The sequence below is a fragment of the Ischnura elegans genome, assembly GCF_921293095.1.
Source record: "Ischnura elegans chromosome 13 unlocalized genomic scaffold, ioIscEleg1.1 SUPER_13_unloc_1, whole genome shotgun sequence".
Lineage (NCBI taxonomy): Eukaryota > Metazoa > Arthropoda > Insecta > Odonata > Coenagrionidae > Ischnura > Ischnura elegans.
The window spans coordinates 16,209,674-16,227,368 of NW_025791657.1; the positions used below are offsets into that span (position 1 = coordinate 16,209,674).

At 37.8% G+C, this 17,695-nt stretch overlaps 1 protein-coding gene across 1 annotated transcript; it reads right to left on the minus strand.

Moving 5' to 3' along the window:
* Window positions 1-705: 705 nt before the first annotated feature.
* LOC124172118 (zinc finger protein 569-like) lies at window positions 706-4,738 on the minus strand. The gene is made up of 3 exons (XM_046551523.1): window positions 4,609-4,738; window positions 2,206-3,129; window positions 706-806 (listed from the first exon to the last, which is right to left on the minus strand). Exons 1-3 carry the CDS (start codon window positions 4,670-4,672, stop codon window positions 706-708), a joined length of 1,089 nt encoding a protein of 362 aa, XP_046407479.1. The 5' UTR covers window positions 4,673-4,738.
* Window positions 4,739-17,695: the final 12,957 nt, after the last annotated feature.

A 17,695-nucleotide genomic window follows, 5' to 3' on the forward strand; every position in this document is an offset into this window, starting at 1 on the left:
TTAAAACAGTTAATACGATTCCCTCCTATGACGTTAGCCCTCTAGTATACTTACTATATACTTTAGATCTCTCTTCATCAATCGTACATCATCATTAACTTGACATTTTCATAAAAATTACATAGAAGCACTACATGAACTAACATCTATCAGACAAACAAGCATTATTTAATCATACATTTAGAATTAATGCCACATAGAAAATTATTCTTGAGACTAAGTGCCTCAAACTTCTATCAAAAGTGTTGAAACGAATGGATTTTATATAAATATAGCGTTACGTCGTTAAATCTGGGAGATTGTCCACGTAAGCCCAGACATAGGGAACTCCAATCGTCGGTCACAAGCTGGTTCAGGGAAATACTCCACAAACAAGAATTCAGCACTCAAGAGACAATTTTCAAAATATTTGCGAGTTATTTTCAATCAATATCTATTTGAAGTAGAAGTATTCAAAATCAGAACAATTACAGAAAACAATGATGATAACTAATGACCCCATAGGAAACATTTCCAACCTAAGTACCAGCTGTATAATTTTTCTAAAATCACCCACGTCAGTCACGCCATCCATCCACCACGAGCGCCCGAGCAAAAGAGAGGGCTTGCATACTCCACGACCTGTCAGGGTGGAGGGTAGGGATTTTGCAATGTGTAGGGGTAAAAAGGACAATGTTCAGTCAGCTGCGTATATGCCCCTGTTGGCTAGCAGCTCCGCCAAGCATCCGTCATCCCAGCCGGGGTAGAAGGGGGGAACAGCGTGCAGGCCGGAATTTTCTCCTCAATCTTCTGGGTTGGAGACATCACTTGAATCAGAGGGAAATTCATTGGAAAACATAGAGGGGAGAGAGATAGTGGGGTGAGGTGTTGGAGGGAGAAAGAGCAGTGATGGGACTATGGTAATACTTCTCACTCCAAACTCCATATTGGTGCCTCAGCACCAGTTTCCCTTTAATTGCAGAGGGGTAGGTATTCCTCCGCAGTAGTCCTATATGAGTCTTGCTCTCCACGTATGGCTTGATTCGGGGCTGATTTTCCGGAGGCCGGATTTTTAAGAGACAAGAGTTTCCGATACTTTGAGTCTCCGAGCCTTTGAGTCGAAGGGCCTTTGCGCGAAAAGTCCTTAGCGGGAGAAGTTCTGCGGATAAGTTCAGAGGAAGTTCGGAGAAATTTCTGGGGGGACACCAGAAATTTAGGGGACTGGCACACTAAAAAAAGCCACATAAATTTAAACACTTTACTACCAATAAAAAATAGCAGTTAAAGATAATTTAATAATTTATTGATCCTTGACAATATAGTAGAGTAAATTTACTCGAACATTAAGAAATTAGGCCACAGACATAATTGAATATTGTTGTATTACATGAACAATTAGAGAAAATTTTTCGATTTCAAGCATGCGGTTATCGTAGTAATGAGAATTATTTATCTTTATGACTAGTGAACACTAATTAATTAGACTACTAAGACCTAACACTGTTTTAAATGATAGAAAACATGAATGAATTGAGAGAAAGTCTCTTCACAATCAATGAAACAAAAAGGCTTCTTTCCTATGTACACGAAAGTGTAAGACAAGGTATCGTTAAGTAGCATAAGACTTTTCACATTCATTGCATGAATAACATTTCTCTTCCACATGAGTTTGCAAATGACGGACAAGGTTGCTCCTAAAAGGGAAAGACTTTTCACATTCACCGCAGGAATAAGGTTTCTTATTTGTATGAGTCCGAATGTGACGGAGAAGGTTACTCTTTTGAGAGAAAGACTTTTCACATTCACCGCAGGTATAAGGTTTCTCCTTCGTATGAATCCTCATGTGACAGACAAGGTTGCTCCTATCAGAGAAAGACTTTTCACATTCACCGCAGGAATAAGGTTTCTCCTTCGTATGAGTCCGAATGTGACGGACAAGGACACTCTTTTGGGAGAAAGACTTTTCACATTCACCGCAGGAATAAGGTGTCTCCTTCGTATGAGTCCGAATGTGACGGACAAGGTCACTCTTTTGGGAGAAAGACTTTTCACATTCACCGCAGGAATAAGGTGTCTCCTTCGTATGAGTCCGAATGTGACGGACAAGGGCAGTCTTTTGGGAGAATGACTTTTCACATTCACCGCAGGAATAAGGCTTCTCCTTCGTATGGGTCCGAATGTGACGGACAACGTCACTCTTTCGATAGAAAGACTTTTCACATTCACCGCAGGAATAGGGTTTCCCCTTCGTATAAGTCCGAATGTGACTGACAAGGTTACTATTTTGAGAGAAAGACTTTTCACATTCACCGCAGGAATGAGGTTTCGCCTTCGCATGATTCCAAATGTGATGGACATGACAACTCTTATTAGCGAATGACTGTTCACATTCATTGGAGGAATAAGGTTTCTTTGCTGAGTGTGAACTATCTGTGCATGATCTCCCATCTACAGTGAAGCTTTTTCTCACTTCCCTCACATTTTTCTCCTCCCTTGTTCCTCCAAAGTTTGCCTTAAAAAGCCCATTTACGTTTTGTCTCATCCATTTTTTGTTACATATCAGCTTATTTAAACTCTTGGAGGAGGTGGGCTGATGAGAAGTATTTGTTTCCTCTCCTGAAACAAGAATTTTGAGGGCCAAATATTTTCCAATTGTCAAATTAGCATCAATATCGAAATTGCCAGAACCAAAATGAATTTTGAGGTGCTTGATGAGATCATTCTTGGCATTGAATGCATCTCCACAGTCGAAGCAACGATAGGAATTTTCATTTGATTTAGCACCCTTCCCAGGATTGTTTATCATGCTAGTACTCATCTCTTTGTTTTCTCGCATGACTGCCTCATGGCAACTCTTTCTACTGTCAGTGACCCTGAAAAACTTTATGCTGTCTGGATTCTCACAACTACTTGTTTCCCCAGCAACAGTCATTGTTGCTCTATTTCCTCTGATTTTAGACACTTGCTTAGATTTCGAATGAAGCTGTCCATCACCAGGAATTGAGCATGAAGTTATTTTGTCAGCAAGCAGGGTACCACATTTTTCAATGTCTTTATCCATCACCTTCCTTTCTTTCTTTGAATTTGATGCTGTAATTTTTGGTTCAAGGAGAGCAAACAAAGCAGAGGCTCTTTCAGAAGCTGGGAGATCTAGAAAAGAAATTCACAATTAAAATAAGTAATGTTAGTCATGTAATATATGATTCGTTGACCTAATTTATAACTACCATTAGTCAGATATCAAAATTGCAACTTCAAACGATCTTCTTGTTCAATGCCATACACATCACCAATGTTGCAAATGATTTTTTATACTGTTTTCCAAACATTTCTTCACAAATTGAGTGGCACTGCAACTCAGAGAGATTAAGTAATGCATTACATAATAACCTCAAATATCTACTCCAAAAAACACCCCAGTGCACCATTTCACACAAAATGGCAGTAGAGCATCCTTATAAAAAATATACCATGCAGTTATTTGTAAAAACTACATACAAATTATTCAAATCTCTCATATCCACCCTCAATGTGGGTGATGCCCTGTGCATCATTGTACAACCATGAAAAATTTTTATGAAACTAGAGCCTTGAAATCTTAGCTAACAAGAATAAGTAAGCATGGGCTGGTCGCTTACTGTCCTTTATCTCCAGAACCAGAACTTCTGCACACAAGATATTGAAATTGAGTTTTGCCTATTTTTAGCCAAATCAGTGTTTTTCCATATTTCACTTCTTCCATGAATATGTAATTGACCTAATAAAGCACAGTTTCCATGAGCACAACAGAGTGAATTGGAAGCGTTATGTATCAAATTAAATTTTTTCTATTATTTCAAAACCGAACCAAACCTTTTGTCCTCATTTTAACAAGTTCCATGTTAACTTTGTCTATCGGTACCATGACTATCAAGAAATAGAAGGCTATGAATTTTTCTATATAGCAATATTTCAGTGAAATATTAATATATTTCACAGAAACACGAAGAAAATTTTACTAGAAATTTGCCGACCTGATTAAATTATCCAGCAGAACTGTGAACATAAACTAAAGAAAGTATAGCAGGATGAAAAATTCACATGCTACATCCTTCACAAGTGGAGTGTCCAAAAAACTGATCTAAGAATTTAACCAAATTTTGTTTTTGCAGTCCATTGTGAGTTGTCCTCGAATCAGCCCCCATATGGGGTAACATGTACAACCAATATTTTAAACTACAAATCCAGTTAAACATTTGAGGGTCAAACATATTAATAAATAAGAGACACTCTGCAAAGGGTTAGCATTAGTCCCGTGCTTAAAGTGCCCAGTTGTCACCCAGAGCGGTCACGGTGTCGACCCACTCATAAAAATAAAAATTTCTTCAAATTTATGGAAATATTGGTGACTGTGACTGCTTCTGTAAAATAAAAAGTAAAATGAAAGTACGAAAAATTTCATCAGAAAATTTGATCAAATTCTGGGATCACAAAATTTGATTGAATTTTGGGATCACAAAATTTGATTGAATTCTGAGATCACAAAATTTGATTGAATTCTGAGATCCAGCATTCGAACATTTGCCTGGTCAGAATTCGTTACAAGTCTTTTCTGCGAAAAGTTATTTTCAAGCACTTAAGAGCACTCACCTACTGCCTCCGTCATAGACTCCATGGCCATTGTTTGATTCTGAATCAGCTCTCCATTCTCCATAGAAGTAAGCTGAAAGTAGGCAAAAATATGAATGGTCAGGGAAATAAAACTAACTTAGCAGGTGATTACGTACAATTTATTCTTAAACCATATAAACTCGCATATTAGCTTATATTTTCCATGTGAACAAGAAGTAAATCAATAATATTTATGATAAAATATGAATTCTCTATGGATGACAGCAAATGTAAATAAATCTGATTTTCAATCCTTTCAGAACGATAAAAAAAATCATAAACAGCAGTGGAAACGTATTCCAATTGAGTCTGCGGTCTACACCCATTACATTCCATTGTATGCCTTCCTCCTCGACTTCTGTACCAAAAATTGTATTTATTTATTCATACATGTATTTATCTTGTGAATTGAGCACTCTCAGAAATCGCATTAGCTGTCATGACATACCTTGTCAATCACAGTACACATTGACTACATATCGATATTATTTTATGCTTTTTGAAGTAGGGTATTATAATAGAGAACGTAAGTATATCAAAATTATCCATAGAAATTTTGGCTAGGACAGGGGACAAAGGTGACCCCATAGCTAGGCTATCTAACTGTTTGTTATGCCTGCCAATGAAGAAAAAAGTGTTGATTTGTGCACAAATTCAGGTGTTAACAAACTTCACTTATCACTGGATGCAGTGTATCTGACTTGATTAGGGTGATTTCCACTAAAAGTGCTATGTATTTTCTTGGGATACTTGGCAATAGATTCACTACGTTGAATCAAACTAATACGCAACTATGTTGTAACAGTTGTTGTGAGAGCATGCTTACAAGTTCATCATCACAATAAATCACTTAAAAGAAAAAGCCAAGATTTTATTTCTTCAACTCCCACAATAAAGGATTTCCACCAAGTGTCAGTACTACTATCAATTATATTAATATTACACTTGATTTAAATCCATACCATTATCAGATATGATTTGTAGGTCCTATTATTTTACTTAGTAAAATATAAGTCAAATACAATGCATGCATGCATGCTCAAGTAAAAATTTCTCCCTTGAAACAGAGCTGATTCTGGGCTGAAACTCCACTGAATGCGCTCAAACTGCCTTGAAACAACCTTGTCACTGCACTGCACTGCCTTGTCCTCAACAAGAAAAGGAGCACTCAACTGAAACTCTGATGCCATTCTCCCTTGCAAGTCCATTGAATTTGAACTGCTTCTCCCTTGCTGCATATGTGCCCCACTGATACTGAACTGGACAAAAGGCTCAGGCCAGGCCGAATTTATGACACCACTGCGTCTCTCTTGCCGCATTTCTTTACTGCCTTGCCACAGAGCTGCGGCAGCATTGGGTATCCCCTCTCCCTCATGGATTTGAACTGCTTCTCCCTTGCTGCACATGAGCTCTACTGGCACTGAGCTGGACAGTAGGCTCAAAGGCCAGGCCAACTTAATAACTCCACTGAATCTCTCTTGCCGAATGTCTTAACTGCCCTGCCACAGAGCTGCTGCAGCATTTGGGTATCCCCTCTCCCTCATGAATTTGAACTGCTTCTCCCTTGCTGCGCGTGTGCTACCCATCGTAAGTTTTGCCAACATACGGAACCCTTCTACCGGACATATACGCGACCCCTGTTTTCAACGGCAATGTATTTTTTTTACTTTAGCTTTTGGCAACACGTATATCTTTTCCCGCGCGTCAAGCTGTCGGTTGCCGTTATTTCTCTCAAGTTGCAAGGAGCGAAAGACGAGTGGTGAGCGTGGGTTTTAGCATGAAAAGATTGATGGCATAAATATTTTCCCGGTACTTCGACGTTTGTTAACGGCAAGAATTAATCGAAATTAAGGTGAAGGGGAGAACGAGGTCGGTGGTGGTGACTGCAGCCATAATTGGAGGTAAGCGTTTTAACTTCTCTGATGGCATGTTTGTTCCTTCCATGTTTAGCCATGAGAACGTTGAAATTGAATTCGTGTTTTAATCCAGGCACGTTTACGGATTTCAAGCTCCTTTTTCGGGGGTCATGCAGCCAATAACGAATTCTTCTTTCAACGCGTTGGCGACTGCCGTCCACTTTTCCTGCCTCATGGATACCCCGGACGAGGAGGATAATACACCGACCGGTCATCAATGCCGCGGATGCCGCGCCGTCCGTTAGTCATCTTGCGGAGGACCGGACTCAGTGAGCTCGAGCGGGCTTTCGAAGAAATAAGGAATGCGGGTATGCTTCGCTATAGTGCAATGTATATTTACTGCTTATACTTATTAGTTACTGCTGAATGTTTTGGAATCTTACGTGGTTTTCGTTTGGAGTTCACACATAGCCTAAGTAACGAGTCATCGCTTCGTTTTTCATTTAACTATGATGCAAAGCGCATGCTTCCTCAGTGATAATTTAAGTTTTGCTTTCTATAATTTGAATGGTTCACATTAATGCACCATATAACTAATAAGCCAAGTAAAGGAGAGTTTTTCATGTGCAATTTTGCTAATTTGATATTGAGTTAAGTCGTTTGTGACTCTCATCAGTCATGTTTCTTCTCTTTTTCAGGAGCATCTAACTTCCATGACTTCTTTCATTTGGAATATTTTGTATGTGCTTTTAACAGTCTTTAATTTATTGATGTATTTTCATGTTCTAATAAATTGTGTCTTGAAAAATGTTGTGGTCATTGCAGTTATAATAACTATTGTTGATCGCAATCACCTATCCACCCTTTATCTCTCATCATGCATGCAAAATTGTGGGAGAAATCTGTTATGTGATCATCCACTGTTGGCTGGGTTGCGCAAGTTGTTAATTGACTGTTTTTCATATGATTTGACAAGGGATTTTTAATGGATTGGGTAGGGGAAATGTATTCAGCCAAACAAGGGAGTTTCAGCCTGGCATACAAGGGAGTTTCAGCCTAACTATCCAATGGAGTTTCAGTCTAGCTGGCCAAGGGAGTTTCAGTCTAGCTGGTAGCCAAGGGAGTTTCAGTCTAGTTAGTGGCCAAGGGAGTTTCAGTTTAGTCAGCCAAGGGAGTTTCATTGGAGTAGCTGGAGTTCTTAATTGCACTGCTACTGCACTGCCATCCCTCTCCCAAACTCCACTGGTTTGTTTCAATTTCAATGCAGTTTCAGCATAGAAGCAAGGCAGTGAGTTTCAAGGTAGTTTCAGCCCAGTTTCAGTCAAGTTGCAAGGGAGAAATTTTTACTTGAGTGCAGCAACATAAGGAAACAATCTACTAGCCCTGTGATATGAATACACTTCGAAGAACTCTTTAAGGCTGAAGTAATTTAAATTACACGAAGAAGTTTCATTTTATACTTGAACTCATGTCTCAAAGGAACATATATGATGTTCAGAGGCAAAAGGTTCTTTACTTTTGTGGCCATAAGAAAGGGTACCTTGTTGTACACAACTGAGTAATTGGAGAGCATGATTACATCCTCACCATGTCGAGTTAGTTTCCCATGAACTTGGGCAATGGTGATGAGCTGTTTCAAGAAGTATTCTTTGAGTATATGCAGAATAAGAAGGTATACGAAAATATTATTTAAATACGAAGGCTTTTATTCCAGCAGAGATATCTTTTTTCTCTTCTTTATGGCACCCAAAAGGTTTGTACCCTTTCTTTCAAGCAAAACCAAGCCAAGTGATGAGAAATTGACCATTAGTGATACTTCTGCCTTTGATCGAGTAGGGCCGCATAAGTTTCAATACAGCATGATCTGTAAAGCGATTCCCAGCTTGACGAGAGTCGTCCTCGCCAAGGTAATGAAATCCGTTAATCAAATAATTACTATCTTTATCCGCTACAAGCCAGCATCTTTGCCCATATTTATCAGGCTGTGATGCCATGAATTGCGTGAATGGACATCTAGCTTTGTTTGGAAACAGCTGTTCGTCAAAGGTTATGTGTGGCCCAGGCTATGGTTCCACAGAATGGCCATCTCCTTCTCAGGTAGGATCTTGAACGAGAAGGTGTCGTCGCTTTGAAGCCTGGCGAGCACCCCTTCCACGTCGGCACACAACCTCAAGACTACGCATAAATTTCTTCTGTCCGATAGCCATGTGTACATGCTAAGATGTTTTTCCTTCGTAACTGAAGTACTAAAATGCCCTTACCATAGCCTGGACCACACACAACCATTGACGAACTGCTATTTCCAAACAAAGCTAGATGTCCATACATGCAATTCATGGCATCTAAGACAAGAATATCATTTAGTATTGCAATAATTTTCTCTGATGTAACACGTTTATACAGTGCCATTATCAAGACCAAACTGCTGATGCAAGTCAAGAAGCACATCTTGACTGGTCGTGACATGCTAGCAAGCCAGTTTGTCAAATTCAACGCCAGGCAGCCGGTCACAGAGGCTCAGAAGAAGTGAAGTGCATTGTTGGACCCGTCTCTACACTTATGTTTCACGGCAAATAAAGAGGAATATACTTGCCTTACGAGCCAATAAATTTTCAAAAAAATGATAACAGCTGTTATTTATTGAAATTATGTAAAACATAAACAATCGTGAAGGTAATATATTATTTTAAAATACTAATTTGGCAAGTAATAATCAAACTGCATCCCATGAAACACCTAAACCGAATGAAGAAATCATAAAATATACTAGGTGTCAAAATGACACCCTCCGGCATTCAAGGTAAATTTGAATATTTAAGACCGAAAAAGGAGAGCAGGGTATCCCTAATACTGTTGTTTTATCAAGCCCTAAAAGTGATTAAAAGTCACGAAATATTTCGCAGCCTGCAATCTTAAACCTTAACTTATCTCTGGTTGTAATCTATGCAGTTCTCTGTCCTTACCCATAAAAATTCCCCTTCCCTCCTCATTTCGAAATTTCCATCAAGCCCTAATATCCATTTTATGTATTATTTATCATGTCTTTACAAATAATCTAGAAAAAAATGAGTCCTAATTTTTCTCCATTACCTGACTTTCACAGTACTACAGTCAAAGTCTTATTTTAATTGTTATTATCAGATATGGATGGATGATTTTGTTGTTGAAAAACACAGAGTATAAATAAATCTTAACCTTTCACTCATATCTGCCAATTGTTTGATGGTCTATTACTAGGGGACCTAACAAACCCTAAGTTTTGATACACCATTTGCCATGTAATTCACAACATTTACATTTTATATGCTTCTTCAAGCCATAAAATAACGATATTAGGCAATGAATGCAAATATTTTAATTAAAGTGAGTTTATAACTATTCATAATCACTAAATAGAGTTTTATAGTACATTATTTCTTAGGGGAGTTGCTTAATTTTTCCTATAGGGCTCGTTGGTGAACAAATATTCTCTCACAGTAACTCACTTGATGCAAATGATTGGCATATGTTTTAACGGGAGTGATTGCCAGATTCCCCTATTCTAATCTTATTACGGTCCTCCTCTCTAAGATTGAGAACGAGGTATGGATGAGAGCACAGATAAGAGTATTTTCAGTGCTATTGGTGCTATTTTTCTATACTTTCAGTACTATTCCTTTGGGGCTCATTGGTGAGGACATTCCCCATACTCACTTGATGGATATGAATGGCACATGTGTTTACCAGAGCAGTTGCCAGCTTTCCCTCGTATACTGATATCCTTACTCCGAGAATTAGAATTAGGCTTGGATACCCGCAATGATAAGAGTATATACATCATAATTGGCGAAGTGACAACACAAAAGGGACCCCATTCCAATGCGTACAACCTTGACAGATGTTGTCATATAAGATGTATTATAAATGGTTCACAGAAATTTCTGCAGCATGGAAATGAGAGAAGAGAGTTGCATTCCCTCCTGATATTTGTCACAGAATAAACTTCCAATTACATGTTATATAGACTTTGAGTTCTTGATGAACGGAATTTCACCAAATCTAACATGAAATTGTCTTCTACAGTGAAGCTTAATGCACAGTTAACACTTAGGTACACTTATGTTAATTTTGTCTCCTTCAAATGAGGAAATCAGGGCATGCTCACTGAAAAAAGTTTCCTTTTCGTGTTTCAGTTACAATTACAAAGGAATACACATGAATTGCAATGAGAAAAAATTCCCTTTATACTGCAAATCGACCATGGTTAACCAGGCAACAGTGCAGATCACAATGCAGATTCCTACGGCTACTGCACCAATGCTAACGTTATCACATTTTAGGCCCTCACCATTTATCAAGGATGGCAACATGAGGGAGAAAGGACTTCAATGAAGCCACAACCGGTTGACAGCCTCATGAAATACTTTTCTTCTTAAAAGGAAATCAGGGTCTGCCTAAAAAATTCTTACCATTTAATATTTGTAACTTTAACAGACACCCCCACTGAACACTACAGATATTGTCCTAAAAAGTGCATTGGTAAGTGAGAGATACATTTCAGGCAATATAACTTAAATTCTGTGCACCATAGGACGGCTTTAGAGGGGCTATTTCACAGCCATGCACATAAATTAACCTTATCATCATTGCAGTCCCAAACAGGACCACCAAATGTTTTCGTTCATGACCCTCCGGTAATTTCAGGACCAATGAGACACAATTCGTATAAAATCGGCTTCTAATGAGTTTTATCGCTCAAGAGTTACCTGGAGAGCTGCTTATATGTTAAAGCAAGGCCATTTAAATGCCCTGCCATGCTGTGATACGTCTGGGATTTAAAGCTGTCCCTTAAAGGTTAAGCTGATATTGCAAAGTGGTTGAAAATCCTAGCTGTAATAAACTTGGAGATAATTACTTGTATGAGATGTATATATATTTATGTATATCGGTAACTTTATTCTCCTTTGCTCTTCCATGCTTATATTAAGGCAAGTTCCCTTACTGACTTTATGAAGGGATATTGCTTAAACAAATAGCTGTGTAACAGCCAAGACTACTGGATTGTAAGTAGAACTAAGAGAATTCACTATAGACTTACTACATGAGACGTGCAACATTTATTTCATCCCATTAGCAGTGTTGCGCAACTAAGATTGAATTATGAGTAAACGGATAAGCAATTTATCTCCTATCATACAACTTATGAGCCAAATGTTAACCACTCAACGCCGTCATGCATACTCTGTACGCACCCTTTAAATTTCGTATGCCGCCGTCATGCGTACCCAGCACGCTTCCTGACCTACTGTTTATAATATTTTTCTCCACCAGAAATTGTATGTTAAATTAAAGCTAATTACTCTATCTTTTGAAGAAATGTTTTTTCTTTCCAATAAAATATTCATAGCGGTTTTATGCCTTCAAGTTTTTAAAAAAATGCTTCGATAAAATTCCGTTTTAAACCAGTGCCTTGACGACTTCGGTCCAAAAACTCATCGCCTTCTTTCAGCTGTTCTACCATGAAAACTTCCGCCTGTTCTGCTTGAGAGACGTCTAGAAGGGTCAGCTACTTTAGCTTGAGATACGATATCTTCTAAGCTCAATGCCATCTCTCCGTCTTCTCCTTGTTTGTCGTCACCTCGAGCCCCAAGTGTGTTTGGTCCGCCTCGTCAGTCCTAAGCATCCTAAGCAAAGGGGCCATGTGCTTCGCTCTGCATTTATTTTTTTTCTAGACAGTAATCAACGAAGATAAGATTCCATCTAAACAGTCAGCGTATGCCAGGGCCCCTTCGAGATATTTTCTTTCCTCTTGATGGAGCTTCTAAACCACGAGCTTCAGTCCACCCAGTCCACCAGAGTCATTCATGCTGTGTGGTGTTCGTTCAGGCAGTGTGCTGAAATTCTCATCGGGTGTACTTACTGTGTGTGGTATTTTTTTTATAATTGGGGATCCTACGAAATGGGAATAGTATTGAAAGGCAAAAAAGAGACTCGGAAGTCTGTTTATGTGTTAGGCTATAGTAAAATCATTGGTGGGGTGAATTTCAAGGACCTGTTATTGCATTCCTTCGTAATGGAAAGAAAACGCCATTACAAGTGACGTATGAAGTTATTTAGGAGACTATTGAATGAGGCAGTCCTAAATTCATATGTTGTTTACAGGAAAAACACGTATAAAAATTTGACTTATCATTTCGCGTGCCATTGGGCGAGATAATATTTTTGAAATATCCAACGTCATACGAACTGCTTGGACTTGGCCGTCACTCATTACACAATTTAGTACCAAGACTCACAATAATTGATTTCCTAAAGACAATTCCAGCAGCTGGGAAGAAATCAAAGTCTCAAAGGAGGGGTGCAGTTTGTGCGTAACATGGGAAATGAAGAGTTTGCGTGTACTGTTGTGAAAAATGTGAAGTGGGATTATGTTTGGATTGCTTCAAATCATGTCAGAGCAGATTTTCTAAGGTAAATCATTTGAATATTTGGATATTGACGATTGAAGCATTAGCATGTGATTACTTATATGAAATGATACGGTAATAATGGAACAAAGTCAGAGAAGTGGGCGGAGTGGTACATTTTCAAGTAGGCGAAACGGGTAATCCTATCGAAAGTATCCAATCTGTTATGAAATTTCCAACCCCAAATAACTAAATTACATCATGTAATTGTATTTTTTAAATGCATGGAATGTTAGAGATCTCATAGCTTATTCGAAACCAAATAAAAATCTTTCAAAATTGAAAATTTATTCATTAGTTCATAAAAAGAGATACATAAAACAATAAATATTTTTCCAATAGCTCGAAAAATTATTATATAGTAGCGCATTATAATACGCAAGTTTACTAAAAATTTCAATGATACTGATCGTATATTATGAAAGATATAAATTATTGAATGATAGTATACCAAAAAGGCAAAGATTTTTAAATCTCATCCGGCTGCTGAGATGGGATTTAATTAAATGCCTGCCGCGCTTGAGGGGTTAAAGAAGACTCCAATAGAAATGCATATACATATGCTAGGCAAACCTATTTTCATCATACACACGATGCATTAATATAAAAAAAGCTAAAATAATGAATCTTAAAACACAGGTTTCACTGTATATGAGAATAAAACTTACCAAAATATTGGCTGTAGGCAGTTGGATGTCTGGCACAGAAATGAATATTTCAGCAGGCTGGACTGAGTATGCTACCTGTGCAGTGCCTACAACCGCATCTTGACCGCAGTCCTTTGTATCAGGAGAAAACTTAAAATTGTCATTAACTGCCCCCTCTCCTGTAACACTCTGCAAACAGAGTAACGCCGATATAACAACTCACCTACTTCAAAATCAACAACTAAGGACTGCTGCTAATATTTATGAAACAGTATTTTAGAAATGGTATCTATGTCATTAAATAAAAATTGAAACGTTTCTGTAAATAAATCACTCAAAAAATACATGGCCGCTAGAAACCAAATTGGGCAAGAAGATTCTTGGTGAAACTCAGTTCATACTATTATGGCTTTATTACAGTATCATTGGGGTCATAATAATGCCTTCAAATCATGCCATTCACCTCAAATTCATATAACCCCTGGAATATCAAGGTCATGATAAGTATCTTAACTCCCTTCTTTTAAAATTACAAGCTTTTACTTAAAATAGAGATTTAGGGTCACAATTTTCACAAGTAAATTACATTTATGTGTACATTTATTCCAGTGTACTTTCATGGGTTAATTTATTGGACAATAACTAGTAAGGTGAGGTGGGGTAAATGTGACCTCCCTCACGGAAGATGGTATTTCCATTCTCGAAGCACGTGGTGGTCGTACAACATATTCCACACATTGTAATGGAACAAGAGCCAACAATATTTTCCCTTGAATTCTCGTTCCACATCCCTAGTGTTCAGAGAAAAATACGTTTGGGATAGTTGGTGCCCTCCAGAAAATACAGGATAGTAGTGGAGATTGGTTTCTGGTTATATTCAGTGGTAAGAAGTCAGTTGCTCACTATATAGGGAGAATTCTGGAGAACAATGAATCAGGTGATCCCATGGTTTGCTTTCTGAGAACATGTTGTGGGACTCAAATAAGTATCACCTATCCACAGATTAAGAATTCAAGCGAAATACCAAGGAAAGATGTTGTAAAAATATTGCCTAATCCTTTGGTTGGCTGTGGAGGATAAGGTAACATTTTCCCTATCTTTCTCGGGTTAAAACCTGAGTTAAAAATTAATCAATATTGAAGGCTCAATTGTTTTAAGACCATGAGTTTTTCTTCATTTTGTTTCTTTACACTGATAATGCGAGCTACATTATAGAATGAATTTTTTGTTTCTTTCAACCTAGTTTACATTCAGGTATTTGTCATACACAAATTCTATGCTATTTTTCCTACTATTTATTCAGCTTCTATACACATTAGCTATTTGTAATATGCTTGTAAATTAATTTATGAAATTGGAATACTGTCACCATCGATCAATGACTAAATTCCTTAGTGTAATACCTAATTAACCAGAAGATGCAAAAAAACTACTTCCATTACCTTAGATAAAAGCCAATTTCTAAAGAATGGTTAAACATAATTTGGTACCTTAAAAAGCAATGTAATGCTGAATTTCTGGGCAAATCACACTTACCCCATGTGCCACTTCATGTGGAAATATATGACACATCAGCCATGGGGTGCACTTGCTCCATGCACAGGGCAAGTGCGATCCCTTTTACAAGATTTTAAGAAATGATTTATAAAAATTACCACTTCACTGAGAGAGGAACGTATATATAATTTTCTTTTTTGGTCAATAATACATATATTTTACGCTGAATCTCAGGATTTTAGCAAGCCTAGAAAAATTTCCTAGGCTAGTTAAAGTTGATATACGCTATTTAGGGGTGGCACTCATCCCACCTTACAGGTAAAAGTATGGTGTAAACAAACCTTTGAACAAGAACGGTAAAGCAACAACTCCTACCTATTTAAAAAGCAATGCAGAGTTTAACCTTTTCGCGCCGAGATCCTTCAAGGGAAGTTGCTTTTGGCTGTGCGAAGGGTTTGAGAAATTCTTTTTCGCCCCGTACAGAGTTTTTTCTTGGCTTGGGACTGTGCAGGTAGTCGCTTCCTCCCCTTAATGACCTTTCCTAGCAGGTTCCTGAACCCTTTCTTTGGAAACTGGGCAAATATTATCCTCGACTCTTTTCCCCGAAGGCAGCCCATTCCGGCGTACTTTTGCGGTTAGTTTATTGTTGTCAGTGGAATTTTGATTTTTTTAAATTGTTACTGTTGCATTAAATGTTAGTTCATCAATGTATTCCTTTCATTTTGCAATGCCTGTAGAACTTTTAAACAAAGTTCTACCATTATTTTTAGGGTTTTCAGCAAAACGGCACTATATCATAGCCAAATGAGCTTTTCCGAGAAGCGTGAGGTTATCATCTTCCACATACATATTTCAGGAAGAGAAGACACGGAATGAATGTCTACATAAAACATTCCCTATTGGTACATTAAATTTTCGAATTTTTAGGATATGCATTAATCAGTACTTATAGCGAAATTCGTTTATAATACCTTTGTATTCAAAGGTTGGCAAGAGGTTATTAAGAATAGCCGCTGTAATTTTGGCTCACGACAAAGAACTCAGAGAATTATATTTTATTACATTACGAGGGCTTTTTTTCATAGAAGTTAAAACAGATATTCTATCAAATTTCACCACAAATGAACACTTAGAATGTAGCTAACAGAGTAACATATATTTTTAGATGTAAATCATTACAATATCGTCCCTTAAACTTGCTAGTAAATTATGAAAATATGAATAATATGAACAATAGAATTCCATTTAAAATTTGGAACTAATCAGCAGAACATACAGAATGTAATTCCTTGCATTGATTTTCAATAAATGCAACATGAACGTTTTTAGTTACATATTTTAACCTATAATCAAATAAGTGACCATGAGTACCTTCCTTGAGTGGGACACTGAGAGCAGGAATGGGAAGAGGTAATCCCCACACAGACAATAGGAAAGTGTCAGACCTCTCGCGCCGAGGGACCCTAATGGCAGTTGGGACTCACTTGGCATGCTTGACTCACCGCGAAACCGTGAAAACTTTCCCTTTTGCTTCGAAAAATTCAAGCCGTGAAAATCCAGCCTTCCTTCTTTAGCATCAGAAAATTCAGGCCATGAAATCACGTCCTACGTACAGAAGAGGTTAATATCCACTCCTACAATAATGAGGACTCTTATATGGGACAAATTACTCAATATGTACATAGAAAATAGTACTTCCAAACAAAAGAATCTATTAGAAATATCATACCTATAGGAATGTTCCACTTTTACCATTAAATAAATAAAAACCATACTTCCATCTTTGTTAGCACCAAAGTTATGTACACAAAATTACATTTATCAAAAAATTACTTGAATAAACAAGTAATTTAAGTAAGCAAGCACTTAATTTTTTTTTATAAACAACTGACATAGATAACTTTAGCAATGAATATAGTGTAGTGGCGCCTGGGTGCGCTGTGGGATCGCTCGGTAACGAGTTGTTTATGGACAAGGATTGATTCCTGTGATGGAAGTAAATGGTTGTGATATTATATCGTGCTGTTTTAAAGTGTTTTAATTAAAGTAAGGCATTATTCCCTAGTGTAACCAGCTTATTTAGTTGAAAACCTGTAACAATTGGTGTCAGAAGCGGGATATTTTTTTGATTAAATTGAAATGGCTGGAAAAATTACACTCAGTCAATTAAAAGTGGCCGACCTAAAACGTTGAAGGAACGCGATTTGGGTACTTTGGGCAAGAAGTCTGCGTTACAAGACCGACTTAGAGAAGCCTTATTGGAGGAAGGAAAGGACCCTTTAAGTTTTCTGTTCGAGACAGCAGACATAAGCCAATTGCTCACTTCCTTGAAAAATTGGCAGGAGATAGTTCATGAAAGTATTTCAGCTCTCCAAGGGGATATGAATGTATTGCAAGACTCTTTGGACAAAAAAATTGCAGGACTTGGAGATGTTAAGAATGAAGAATTGAATAAAATCAAAGATGATTTGAAAGCCATTAGGGATCGACTAAGGCGGCTTGAGTGAGGGGCCGGAATTTCCACTAATCAAGGAAAGGTGACCAAATCCATTGGAGTTTCTCAATCGTCTGGGCAATCAGTGACAGGACATTTCCAAGTACGAGCTATGGAAGCTGACGC

What these genes read in the sequence shown, in the direction of transcription:
- LOC124172118 (XM_046551523.1), bottom strand. Translation starts at nt 4,672, where the DNA reads ATGGAGAATGGAGAGCTGATTCAGAATCAAACAATGGCCATGGAGTCT. An exon ending in GTCTATGACGGAGGCAGTAG is followed by an intron (nt 3,130 to 4,608) that starts GTGAGTGCTCTT and finishes TTTCTTTTCTAG; the next exon opens with ATCTCCCAGCTTCTGAAAGA. An exon ending in GGGGAAACCCTATTCCTGCG is followed by an intron (nt 807 to 2,205) that starts GTGAATGTGAAA and finishes CTCTGATTCAAG; the next exon opens with TGATGTCTCCAACCCAGAAG.